The sequence below is a fragment of the Mastigoproctus giganteus genome, chromosome 7 (assembly GCF_048544385.1).
Source record: "Mastigoproctus giganteus isolate SK-2022 chromosome 7, ASM4854438v1, whole genome shotgun sequence".
NCBI lineage: Eukaryota > Metazoa > Arthropoda > Arachnida > Uropygi > Thelyphonidae > Mastigoproctus > Mastigoproctus giganteus.
This window is the reverse complement of record NC_143581.1, coordinates 208,711,292-208,724,208: the sequence shown is the minus strand read 5'-3', so window position 1 is coordinate 208,724,208 and position 12,917 is coordinate 208,711,292. Positions and strand designations below refer to the sequence as shown.

The 12,917-nt window shown below is 35.4% G+C and overlaps 1 protein-coding gene across 1 annotated transcript in view; it reads right to left on the bottom strand.

The window, feature by feature from the left end:
• LOC150083633 (uncharacterized) overlaps nt 1–12,044 on the bottom strand; it is a 177,740-nt gene extending 165,696 nt beyond the window's left edge. Inside the window, exon 1 of the mRNA XM_090378548.1 lies at nt 11,760–12,044. Coding sequence (XP_090234674.1) covers nt 11,760–12,044 — 285 coding nt within the window. The remainder of the gene's footprint in view (nt 1–11,759) is intronic.
• Nucleotides 12,045–12,917: the final 873 nt, after the last annotated feature.

The following is a 12,917-nucleotide window of genomic DNA, read 5'->3' as shown; positions in this document are numbered from 1 at the left end:
GAAAGGCACCTGGGGTGGATGGAATCTATCGAGTTATATTAAAGGAGGTGGCAAAGGAAGTAAGCAAACCCTTAGCCATAATTATGAGAGCATCGTTGGACTCAGGGAAGGTCCCAAGGACTGGAGATGTGCAAATGTATTCCCAATTCACAAAGGCAGATCGAAGGATGACACGAGTAATTACAGACCAGTTAGTTTAACTTCTGTTCCGGGTAAAATAATGGAGTCACTGGTTAAAGATGCATTGAAGGATCATCCAGTTAGTTTAACTTCTGTTCCGGGTAAAATAATGGAGTCACTGGTTAAAGATGCATTGCAGGATCATCTAGACAAGACTGCAGCAATAATTCAGACACAGCATGGGTTTGTTAAGGGAAAGTCTTGTCTGACAAATTTGATAGGATATTATGTGGTTACAAAAGAACTGGATGCAAAAAATAATTTTGATATCATATTTGGATTTCAGGAAAGCTTTTGACACTGTTGCGCGTGGAAGACTATTGTACAAATTGGAGCAGAATGGTATTAAGGGTAAGTTGCTACAATGGGTGCTGCTCTTCGTGGACTAATGTTATTAGTGGAGTAATAAACTAATAACAAAACAACAGTGTTGGGTCCACTGTTGTTTTGTATATTTATCAATGATATTGATGAAGGTATATCAGGCTTAGTGTCGAAGTTTGCAGATAATACAAAGGTTGGCAGGGTTGTTAATGACAGTAACAGCAGTGTGCTACTGCAACAGGATCTAGAAAATTTGGGCAGATGGGCTGAGAAGTGGCAACTGAAGTTTAACCTTGACAAATGCAAAGTACTGCATATGGGAAGAAGTAACCCCAGAGAAACATACCAACTGTGTGGTACTACACTTAAAGTTGTAGAAAATGAAAAAGACCTGTGAGTAATTGTGCAGTCACATATGCAGTTTTCTGAGCAATGCGGACAGGCTGCCAGGGCAGGTCATGGGGTTTTGTCAATGATATATAGGAATTTTGCTAGCAGTGAAAAGGTGATTGTCTCTCTATATAAGGCAATGGTCAGGCCACGCCTTGAGTACTGCGTACAAGTCTGGAGGGCTCATTTTAGGAAGGATGTAGATTTGCTTGAGCATGTACAGAGAAAGGCAACAAGATTGGTGAGGGGAATGAAGGGATCCTCTTACCAAGAGAGGCTAAAGTTCTGCAAATTGCAGCGGCTGGAGACTAGGCACCTGCAAGGTGATCTGATTGAGGTGTATAAGGCCTTGAACGGGTTGAGCACGCTGAATTCTGATGGGATTCTTCCACTTGTTTAGATTATAAACCTAAGGGGCATAAATTCAAATTGATGAAAGACAGATGTAAAATAGATGTGCATAAATTTGCCTTTAGCCAGCGGGTGGTTAATTGCTGGAACAAACTTCCATTTGTCGTTGTGTAAGTTGATAGGTTAAATAAATTTAAGGAGGAACTGGACAAACATATAGAGGGAATGGTTGTGTCATAATTAATTATTTTTTTTTTTTGGCTGATGCTGCATAAGTTTATACACTTGCTTTCTTGCATCACATGCCATTACTACTACTAATACTACTATTACTGTGTGTTTTGGTTTCATTTTAGTTGCAGTTGGTTGTGATGAGTTCTTTACTACTTTCCTTCGTTTCTTTATGCTTTTTTTGTTCCATTGTTGAGTCAACATAAACTGCATGCTTATTTGTATTCTTTCCCACATATATATTCCGTTTGGCTTTAACCAAATAAATTTTAATTTCATAAAATTCATCCTAAATTCACTAATTTCTTAATCCTTTGTTTTATCATTATTTCCTGGAATGCATTTTGTGTCAGAAACAGACTTTATATTGTAATCTTTTCTTACAATTTTGGTTGTTGATTCTTGGTAATGACACCAGGGCTGTGCATTATACAACAATATAACTTATCTATTTTTATTCTCCAGATATTATAGTAATAGAGGCATGTGATGCAAGAAAGCAAGCATATGAGCTTATGTAGCAGAAGCCAAAAAAAAAAAAAAAAAAAAATCACGCAACCATTCCCTCTAAAAGTTTGTTCAGTTTCTCCTTGAATTTATTTAAGCTATCAACTTCCACAATGACAGATGGAAGTTTGTTCCAGCAATTAACCACCCATTTACTAAAGGAAAATTTCCGCACATCTATCCTACAACTGTCTTTCCTCAATTCGAATTTATGCCCCCTTAGATTTGTAATCTGAGCAAGTGGAAAAATCCCATCGGAATTCAGCGTGCTCGACCCATTCAAGATCTTATACACCTCAATCAGATCATCTCGCAGGTGCTTGGTATCCAGATGCTGCAATTTGCAGAACTTTGGCCTTTCTTTTTAAGACTGCCACTTCATTCCCCTCACCAATCTTGTTGTCGTTCTCTGTACTCGCTCAAGCAACTCTACAACCTTCCTGAAATGAGGCCTCCAGATCAGTATGCAGAACGTATGCCGTGGCCTGACCATTGCCTTATACAAAGGGATAATCACCTCCTTTTCCCTGCTAGCAAAATTCCTGTATATAATTGAGAAAACCCCATGACCTGCTCTCGCAGCCTATCTACATTGCTCAGAAAACTTCATATCTGATTGCACAATTACTCCCAGGTCTTTTTCATTTTCTACCACCCTAGGTGTAGTACCAAACATTTGGTACATTCCTCTGGGGTTACTTCTACCTATATGCAGTACTTTGAATTTGTCAATGTTAAACTTCAGTTGCCACTCCTCAGCCCATCTGCCCAAATTTTCTAGATCCTGTTGCAGTAACACACTGCCATTACTGTCATTAACAACCCTGCCAACCTTTGTATCTGCAAACTTCAACACTAAGCCTGATATACCTTTATCAATATCATTGATAAATATACAAAACAACAGTGGGACCAACACAGAACCCTGTGGGACTCCACTAATAACATTAATCCACGAAGAGCAGCGTCCATTGATTGCCACTCTGTCTTCTCCCACTCAACCACTCCTTTATCCATTGTAGCAACTTACCCTTAATACCATTGTGCTCCAATTTGTATAGTTGTCTTCCATGTGCAACAGTGTCAAAAGCTTTCCTGGAATCCAAGTACAGTGGATTCCGGTTATTTGGGCCACTGGTTAATCAGGGCAGCCATTCATTTCGGGCAAATCTTAAAAAACAGAAACCAATCGAGAAAATAGCCAGGGTTTACTTAGCTTAATTGGGACCGCATGCCGTTTAATCGGGGCAGGAGACCGCAGCAGTGGAGATTACCCTATGATTGTCTCCAACGGTACCACGTGGTTCGGTCGAAATTCTGATATCATATCAGGTCACAACCATAAAACAATAAAAACAATTAGCAGTCACCTGTTTATTGGGCTTTTCTGTTAGTGAAATCTATCATAAACAGACAGTAAACTCGATCTTACTGAATTTGCAATAATACCGACAGCTGGAATTCTGTGGGTTATTATGGTGAAATGTGTTTACACTTCCATGAAATCTTCAATCATATAAAAAAATTTATTTTGAGAACTTCTCTTTATTCCTATTTTTAAAGCTTTGTAACTCGTTACTCCGTTCTCACTTGCGCGTATTGTGTTACTTGCAATTTGTGTGTGCCGTGTTCTTTGTTATTGATTGCTTATCTTTTTACTGTTTTAAAATTTAACCCCCGCCCACAAATGTCAGTGAACAGAAATGTCAACTAGTTCATATGTACATATTACAGTACGTATTAATTATTCCGATTTTCACATATCATTTAATTTTTTAATTGGTAAGGTAATAAAGGGCAAATTTGTGCTTAACGCTAATTAAAATCGCTGTTTAATAGAATTAAAATTCAATTCACAAACGTGATCACAATGACCGGCGTTTACAGCACATCGTATAGTGAACGGTACTTTACTATGTTGAGTTCATCATAACATGATTTGAATGTACAGTGAACCAATTGTAAGGGGGGGGGGGATACATTGTATTTTTAACTATTTACGTGAAACTTCGGATAATTGGGGCAGCCACTTAACCAAGCCAAAATGCACTAGTCCCGATATGTCCCAAATAACCAGAATGGACTGTATATGATATCAAAATTATTTTTTGCATCCAGTTCCTTTGTAACCACATCATAGTATTCAATCAAATTTTTCATACAAGACTTTCCCTTAAACTCATGCTGTGTCTGAATTATTGCTGCAGTCTTGTCGTTTTATATGTAAAATGCAAAAAATTTTACATCTAAAATATACATATACAGGACTACCCCACACAGTTCAGTTAATGCATTGGAAAAAAACTACCGCATTGACTGAATCAGCACTAAGCGGAGAACGGTTTCAATGGTAAAAATAATGATACATGGGTTTCACATAAGGATTTTTTATATTAGAAATAATTATGCATGATTAGTTAGAAAAATAATAAATACCAACAGTAATGAGGTAGACTAAGAACGAAATTCATTGATAATCAATCGTAGCCGCAGATTGTAAACTGCACTATAGTGAATCCTGTACTGATTGAAGCTGCACTGTGTGAGGTATTGGTGTATTTTTAAATATATATTTTATATGTAATTTTTTTTTTGTTTTATATATACCATGATTTCTTTCATTACTTACTGCTTTCTATATATTTCTTTACTCTTTTCGCCGACCGAGCTAGCTGGGTGGGTAAAGTGCCTGCCTGGCAACCCAAAGGTCGCGGGTTCGATTCCTGCCTCGGGCTTGGATCAAAGTACTGCAAAAAAAACCTTGGGAGGTGCATTATGGCCACAGAAGCCTATGCGCCAATAACTAGCAAAAAAAAAAAACTCTTTTCTATATTCCTTTTCACTATTACTTATCTCTCTTAAATTTTCTCTACTACTTATACTTATATCTCTTAAATTCTCTACTACTTATCTCTTAAATTATTACTTTTATCTCTTAAATTATATACACATATCAAAAATCATTCTCCTTTCAATAAACAATTTGTTGTGCGGAACACTATTTTTTCCTTTGCATGCAACAAAACAGTTCTATTCTATTTTATATTCCTGATATAAACATGATGGAACATGAAACTGCCTTAGGTGAGCAAAACTATGGCTACTACATCCTTGATCGCATCCTGTCACACATTGGAATAACCCAGCAAATAAGGTAGCTCCATTCAAAAGCAAGACTTAGCAGGGGAAATATAATTAATATCTTTGTTTATATCAAGGATATACTAAGGAGACTTAGTAAGCATTTCATACTTGATCCTACATTTTTCCTGTTTGCATAACAATCAATGGAATTTTCAATACAGAAATCAAAGAAGGCACTATGAGTTTCAGCTGTGTGAATGGAGTAGTTGAAGTAATCAAATTGTAAAATTTGAGCAGGGTCTTCAAGACTCACGCACGTGCCTCCCCAATCGTATTGTAATATCGTATAGAAGACAGAGAGTGGTAATCAATGGACACTGCTCACCGTGGACTAATGTTATTAGTGGAGTCCCTCAGGGCTCAGTATTGGGTCCTTTATTGTTTTCTGTATTTATAAATGATATTGATGATGGTATATCAAGCTTAATGTCCAAGTTTGCAGACGATACGAAGGTTGGCAGGGTTGTCAAGGACACTACTGACACTATGCTGCTGCAACAGGATCTGGAAAGGTTGAGCAGATGGGCTGAGAGGTTAACATTGACAAATGTAAAGTACTACATATGGGAAACAGCAACCCCAGAGCAACGTATCAACTCTGTGGTACTACACTGACAGTGGCAGAGAATGAAAGGGACCTAGGGGTGGTTGTGCAGGCAGATATGAAGTTCTCTGAGCAGTGCAGACGGGCTGCAAGAGTAGCTCATGGTGTATTGTCAATGATATATAGGAATTTTTCTAGCAGGGATAAGGAGGTGATTATTCCCTTGTATAAGGCAATGGTCAGGCCACACCTAGAGTACTGTATACAGGCCTGGAGGCCTCATTTCAAGAAGGATGTAGAGCTGCTGGAACGAGTACAGAGAAGGGCAACAAGATTAGTGAATGGGACAAAGGGGTGCTCTTACGAAGAAAGGCTTAAGTTTTGCGAATTACAGTGTCTGGAGACTAGACACCGGCGAGGATCTGATAGAGGTGTACAAAGCCTTGAATGGTTTGAGCATGCTCAATGCTGATGGGATTCTTCCTCTTGCTCAGAATAATCACCTGGGAGGGCATAAATTCAAATTGAGGAAAGACAGATGTAGAATAGATGTGCGGAAATTTGCCTTTAGCCAGCGGGTGGTTGGTAGGTGGAACAGACTTCCATCCCTTGTCGTGGAAGTTGATAGCCTAAATAAGTTTAAGGCTTGGCTGGACAGGTATTTCGAACGAACAGAGGGGTGAAGTGGAAGTGGTTATTTTTTATTTATTTATTTTACTTTTTTTTTTTTTTTTTTTTTTTTGGGCGATGCTGCATAAGCTTGCTTTCTTGCATCAAATGCCTCTACTAATGCTAATGCTAATTGTATTTTCTGAAGAAACTGCAAGTTTTCTATTGAGTAAAGTTTCCATTGTTCTGTTATTTCATAATACAATTACAATTTCTCTTAGAGAGAAATTAATACACAATTAATATACATAAATAGAAATTTTTAAAATTCCTTGTTAGAATTCACAAATTTGATATGAATATCAAGGCAGCTCCTGCCTTCACATAACTTTGCCTACTAATTTTCTCCCTCAAAATGCTGCTACTATTTTTCCTTCCATCACCTGTGATATTGCCTCCCCCCCCAAATCAATATCCCTTTTTGCCACTGCTGTGCAATTCTATTTATCAAGTACAGTAATTCGACCACTTTTCATTCCTTTGGAGAGGTTTGGATTTGAATCCTGTTGAAGGCTAGCTGTAGTTGCCTCAGATATAGAGAGTAGGGTTACCTCCGTGAGTTATGAGTGTTTCAGCCTGAAAAACCCATAACCCACACAGAAATACCACATACAAATCAGCCTGTGAACACACATTTGAACAGCATAATATACATGCTGCAAAATGCTTTCTCTGCTAATGAACTCCATAAATAATAAGAATTGTTGTGCAATACATTTTTGACACCCTTCATCCTTGATTCCAAGTAAATCAAGAAGAACATTATCGTTTGAGTTTTTTACCCATGCACTTACTACTGTACTCTTCTTTATTTCATTCCAACTTGCAGTCCAGTTGTAAATATTGGCAGTTTTATGAGGACTGGCAATGGGAGGCAAGACAAGGCACTTTTATTGCCATTGTTTCTTGATAAAATTTCATTGGAAGCATGTGCAGGTTCATTATCTAACAATAAAAATGCCTTTTGTTTTCACTAGCATGTAATTTTTTCTTCTGAATGATTCTTTTATAAAGCAATTATGAAACAAATTTCCACAATAAATACAAAACAGAGATAAAAAGAAGGCAGTCTGATTACAGAGATCCAAATTAGCAAGTATTACTCTACTATAAAATCATTCCCATTCTGCTGACCTTTACCTAATACTTCATTTTCCAAAACTGAACACATGATAATTTAAGACTCATTCAAAACAATTTAAATAAGATTAAAATTTAATTAGCTTATAATTAAACCAAATTTAAATTACTTGTACATTCAATTTTTGCTAATGGTTTATAAAATAATAAGTAAACTGAAATAAAACTGGTGAAAATAAAATGAATAAAACCGACAATGTAAAATACACTTTTTGCAATTCAAAGTGATGTGCAATCTTAAAATACATATAATTTTTTTTATATAAATTTAAATTACATATCTATATAATGTTTAATAATTCAATTATTAAACATAGCTGTATTTACTTTTTTTTTTTACTAACATTTCTTTACCTGATTATTGCATGGTTCTTTCTAAATTGCCATTATCTTTTTAAATTGTACAGCATCACATGAAGGTGAATCCACCACACACTGAAAAAATCTGAGACACCACCAACAGAGTTCACTCATCCGTTGATGGGAAGCCAGTAGCTTTGAAACAACTGTCCTGATGATGTCTTGGATTTTTAAATGTATAGCAAATTCAGATTAAAATTGTATTGCATCGCTGGAACAGTGATCCAATACAATTTCAAAAGATATTAGCAACTTAGGCAGAACATGGTAATAGTATTTGTCTGTACGTTGAACATAAGCCCAAGCCTTCGCACTGATTATTCAGTGCCAAATCTTTGATGCCCACAATCGAAAACTAAACACAGTAAAACGCGAAATTTATTTGGCTCATACTCAAACTGCTGCTTCTCACTTATGCATTCCAAAAGGTTGTGTTGTGTTGTGTTGCAGGATATTTTACTTTTTGCCCACAAAAAGCCTTCCTCTTACTGTTACTTTGCACCATCAACTTTCTTCTTTTTCCAATCTCTTAATATACGCATGAAGTGATCTGGATAATTCTGTCATAAGTAAGGGAAGCTGACAAATGAACATCCTCATTACCCACTGCCTTTCATTTCAACTACTAAGCAGTGAACAATACTGGCATTGTTATCTGTTTTGGTTCTGTCAAAAATCATACAATCCTGATATTCAAATAAATGTGTAGATTGCTAGGAAGCAATGTTCATTTTCACATATGCAGCACAACATTCCAAGTCACATTTTAATAAATATTAGTAGTAAACAAAATACTTTTTCTTCCTTTAGCCAGCTGGTGGTTGATTTCTAGAACAAACTTCCATCTGTCATTGTAGAAATGGACAGCTTAAATAAATTCATGGCAGAACTAGCCAGACATTTGGAGCAAATGGATGGGTTAAATAGGAAGGGGTTTTTTTTTTTTTTTTTTTTTTGGCTGATGCTGTATAAGCTTGCTTTCTTGCATCATATGCCTCTACTAATGCTAAGATAGATAAGAAAACAAAAATGCTGAATAAAAAAAAAATAATAAATAAATAAATAACACATTTTTATTTACTATTCTTTCTACCTATAAACTTGAGACGAATCTCATATCTTCACATTAAATAACTCATGACAAATAATTCAAATTTCATCCAAAAATGAAAATTTTTGGTTACATTGTTTTTAGAAGAGAAGAAAAATGCACATGGTATTTTACAACCACAGAAAACTTTGCTGCAGTTATTGTTGGTCTTCTGTCTTTGTACCAACGCAACTAAGGATATGGCTCTGCAAGCATCAGTGCACTGTATCCATAAACTGAGTATACTCTTTGGTTAGTTTACTGATTTTGCTGGATGAAAATGTTTTCAGGCAGAGGAAGCTGTGCAACCCTTTTCTTAGACTAACTTGGCCATAATGAAAAGAAAAAAATATATATAAATATAAAATTTTATCTTGCCTTGATGATTCAAACCCAGGCATTTTCTGTGTGCGTAAGGACAGCAATCTCAACCATTGTGCTACCCATGGGGGTTTGCTATAGCTGTCCAGAGTACCATGTTTACTATATTTTGCTCTCGATATTTTTATATTGAGACTGATGCTGGAAATCGCTTCACTGTATTCATTTCTCAATTGCATATTTGGCAAGCCATACTGCTCACCTGAGGAAGCTTTCTTGTGTCTATGGAAGCAGTAGCCATGGAAAGTTTCCTGAGTATCGCTTACGAAGCCTTAACTTTAAAAAAGAAAAAACCCTGCTTACTTTAAAATTTTTAGAAACAATACGTTGGATGTTCAATTATTAGTGAACTATAATTGAACTGCGCGCATATACAATCATAAATCAGATTGACATAAAAAAAAAAAACACTGCTTCAGGAAGCTACCATTGTTGGATTATATGTACAGTGGTACCTTGGTTTGCGAGCATAATTCGTTCAGGAAACGTGCTCGTAATCCAAAGCACTCGTATATCAAAGCGAATTTTCCCATAAGAAATCATGGAAATCCAGATGATTTGTTCCAAAACTCAAAAATATTCATATACTGTAAAAATGATTAATATAAAATACATACATACCTTTTCATATTTTTAATATTTAAATTTAATATACATAAAACAATCGAATTTATGGTACGACGACTTTCACTGTCACTAACGGAATCACTGCTATCTGTTGACTCTTTCTTTTTGTGCGACTAACAAGGAACCTCTCCAATGACACTTGCTTTTGCCTCCTCTTGAGGATTTCACGGAAATATGACATTGCATTGTCGTTGAACAGATTCATCGCTCGCACTATTACAAAATGAGATGAGGAAGCACGCTTGATACACATAGACAAAGCTGCGTGCGTGTAGCAACTGAATAATGATTGATTGATTTGGTAGTTGTTGGCGCATCGGCTTCTGTGGCCATATTGCACCTCCCAAGGTTTTTGCAGTACTTTGATCCAAGCCCGAGGCGGGAATCGAACCCGCGACCTTTGGGTTGCCGGGTAGGTACTTTACCCACTCGGCTAGCCCGGTCGGCAGCAACTGAATAAACAACACCGTAAAGGCAGAGATACACTATCAACATCTCACATTTTACTAAAGCACATTTCTAGGGGTTACTACCATAAAACAATAAAAACAATTTCCAGTTATGTTCCTGCTAGTGGAATCTGTTATAAACTGGTAGTAAACTTGATCTAATTGCATTTGCGATTATACTGATAGCTGAAATTGTGTTGGTTTTTACGTTATTACGGTGAAATGTGTTTCCCCTTCACTGATATAAAAAACATAAAAAAAATATACATTTTCAGAATCTTCTCTTCATTCCTATCGTGTTGCGTTCGGTTGGGGTGATTCTGCATTCGACTGCCATTTCTTGTAAACACAAAGGCGAATCGCGCATAAGCGAATTCAGTTCGTGTTATATAAGCTATCGTTCGCGTATTTATAAATCGTGTATGATCGAATTCGTGTAGTGTAAACACGTGTTATACGAGGACTGACTACTCGTATTGCAAGACCTCACTCGTTTATCAAGTTAAAATTTATTAAAAATGTTTGCTCGTCTTGCAAAACCATCGTAGACCAAGTTACTCGCAATCCAAGGTACCACTGTATATAGTTAATTGTATTAGCTACTATTATAACATGATTAATCATTACAATACAACTGCCATCACAACACTTTTTCTTTTTAAGCATAAGGCTCAGGAAATTTTCCTTACGTAACACACTATAATTGCCATAGGGAAACAGTGCTTCACTGCTCAATCAGGCATAATCTTTCTTCAATATTTAATCCTTCTGCCATACTCTTCTACAACAGGTGATTGTGTATTTTAATAAAAAAAAAAAAAAAAAAAACACAGACATACATTATTAGGTTTCTAATAACTGGCCCAGTGTAGATCCCAATATTGCCAGATTTATGAGGTCCTATTGTTTTAACAAATATAGTTTAATAAGAGAAGTCTTCTGAGTTAACATTTCTATGCATTTCTATTTAGTGTTTACCTCAATTTAATGCTATATGCATTAAATTGAGGTAAACACTAAATGAGACTGAGTTGCTACATATTAATTTACTTAAAATTTGTTTTTTAAGGTGAATAAAAATACTTCACATTTCAAATATGTACTAATTGATACTACTACATGAATGCTAGCCTCATCATTGGCCATTACTTCAATGTTATGGATAAATATTTTAATTGATTTATAGCAAGGTTTGAGCTCTGAAAATCTATAAATTGGCAATATTTATTTGTTATGCCACTTAGTTTAAACATGATCTTTACCATAATTCTAAAGCAATACCATCTTAGCAATAAAAAGCAAATTTCTTTTAAAATTGGAACAAGAGTTTACCGACTTTTTATCTATTAAAAAAATATATTCAAATACTTACGGTGGAACTTCTGTTATTTTTTGATTTTTCTTTGTCACCATTATGGAAATGCTGAGCTTTATCCTTGGGAATTTTATGCTTCTTATGTTTCTTTTTCTTCTTTTTCTTATGTTTGCTTTTATGCTTTTTACTCTTTTTTTCATCTGCAGAACTTTCAGAGTCTTCAGAAAAAGATTTTGTAACAAAGTCAGTATTGGTTTTAAGATCACATTTTTTTTCTTCTTTTGACTCATGTGACGAGGTAAGAGATTCATTAACTTCTGTATTTAAAATGCTTTTAGCCATGTGAGCTTAAATTTCTAAAAGCAAAAAATTATTACTGACAAAATTTTTCTTGGTTCCTGAATGAGTGAATCTGCATTAATAATTGCTAGTTCTTTCAATACAGCATTTTCACCTGTTAAAAAAAAAAAAAAATGCAGTACTTTTGATAACTACAGAACAAAATATAAAATTTTGCACAATGAAACCATGAACTGAAAGTAAAAGTTGAATTTTCCTAGTATATTTATTTATTTAATCCCTGAACATGCACTACCACCCCACTTAGCACCAGGGAATATGTCCTCCCCCTAAATGCTACCCTTTCAGAACCTTTTATCAGCTAGAAACAATTCAAAATTTTTCACTTTTTAATGCTGACAAACATTTTCAATCTGCTGAACACAACTGAGAACAATCCATTTAGGTGTGTTAGCATATATGCATAAGGTGCCTATCGCCTTTACCAACAGTAAAGTGAAGACAACAGATATCTGCGTGTAATAACTCAGCTCCTAGAGAATGGATTTTTCATGAAATTTTGCATTTAGACCTTTTAAAAAGATTTGTCGACATCCCAATTTTCATTCAAATTGCTATTATTTCTCTGTCCACACATAACTTTCAGTATGAATTTTCATGAAATTTTATATTTCACTATTAGAATGATTTGCCAAGCCATTCTAAATTTTTTTTAAAATTGAAACAATAAAAATCTGGCAATTATTATTATTTCTTTTTTTTTTTCATACATACACAGTCTATCCATATACCAATATTGTAGCTGAAGCACTAGATGCTGTTTGTCACTATGCACTGGTTGGAGAACCAAATGAGCGATATAGCAGATGCAAAGAAGCAATGCTTTTGGTTAATGTAATGTACTGCATATACTAA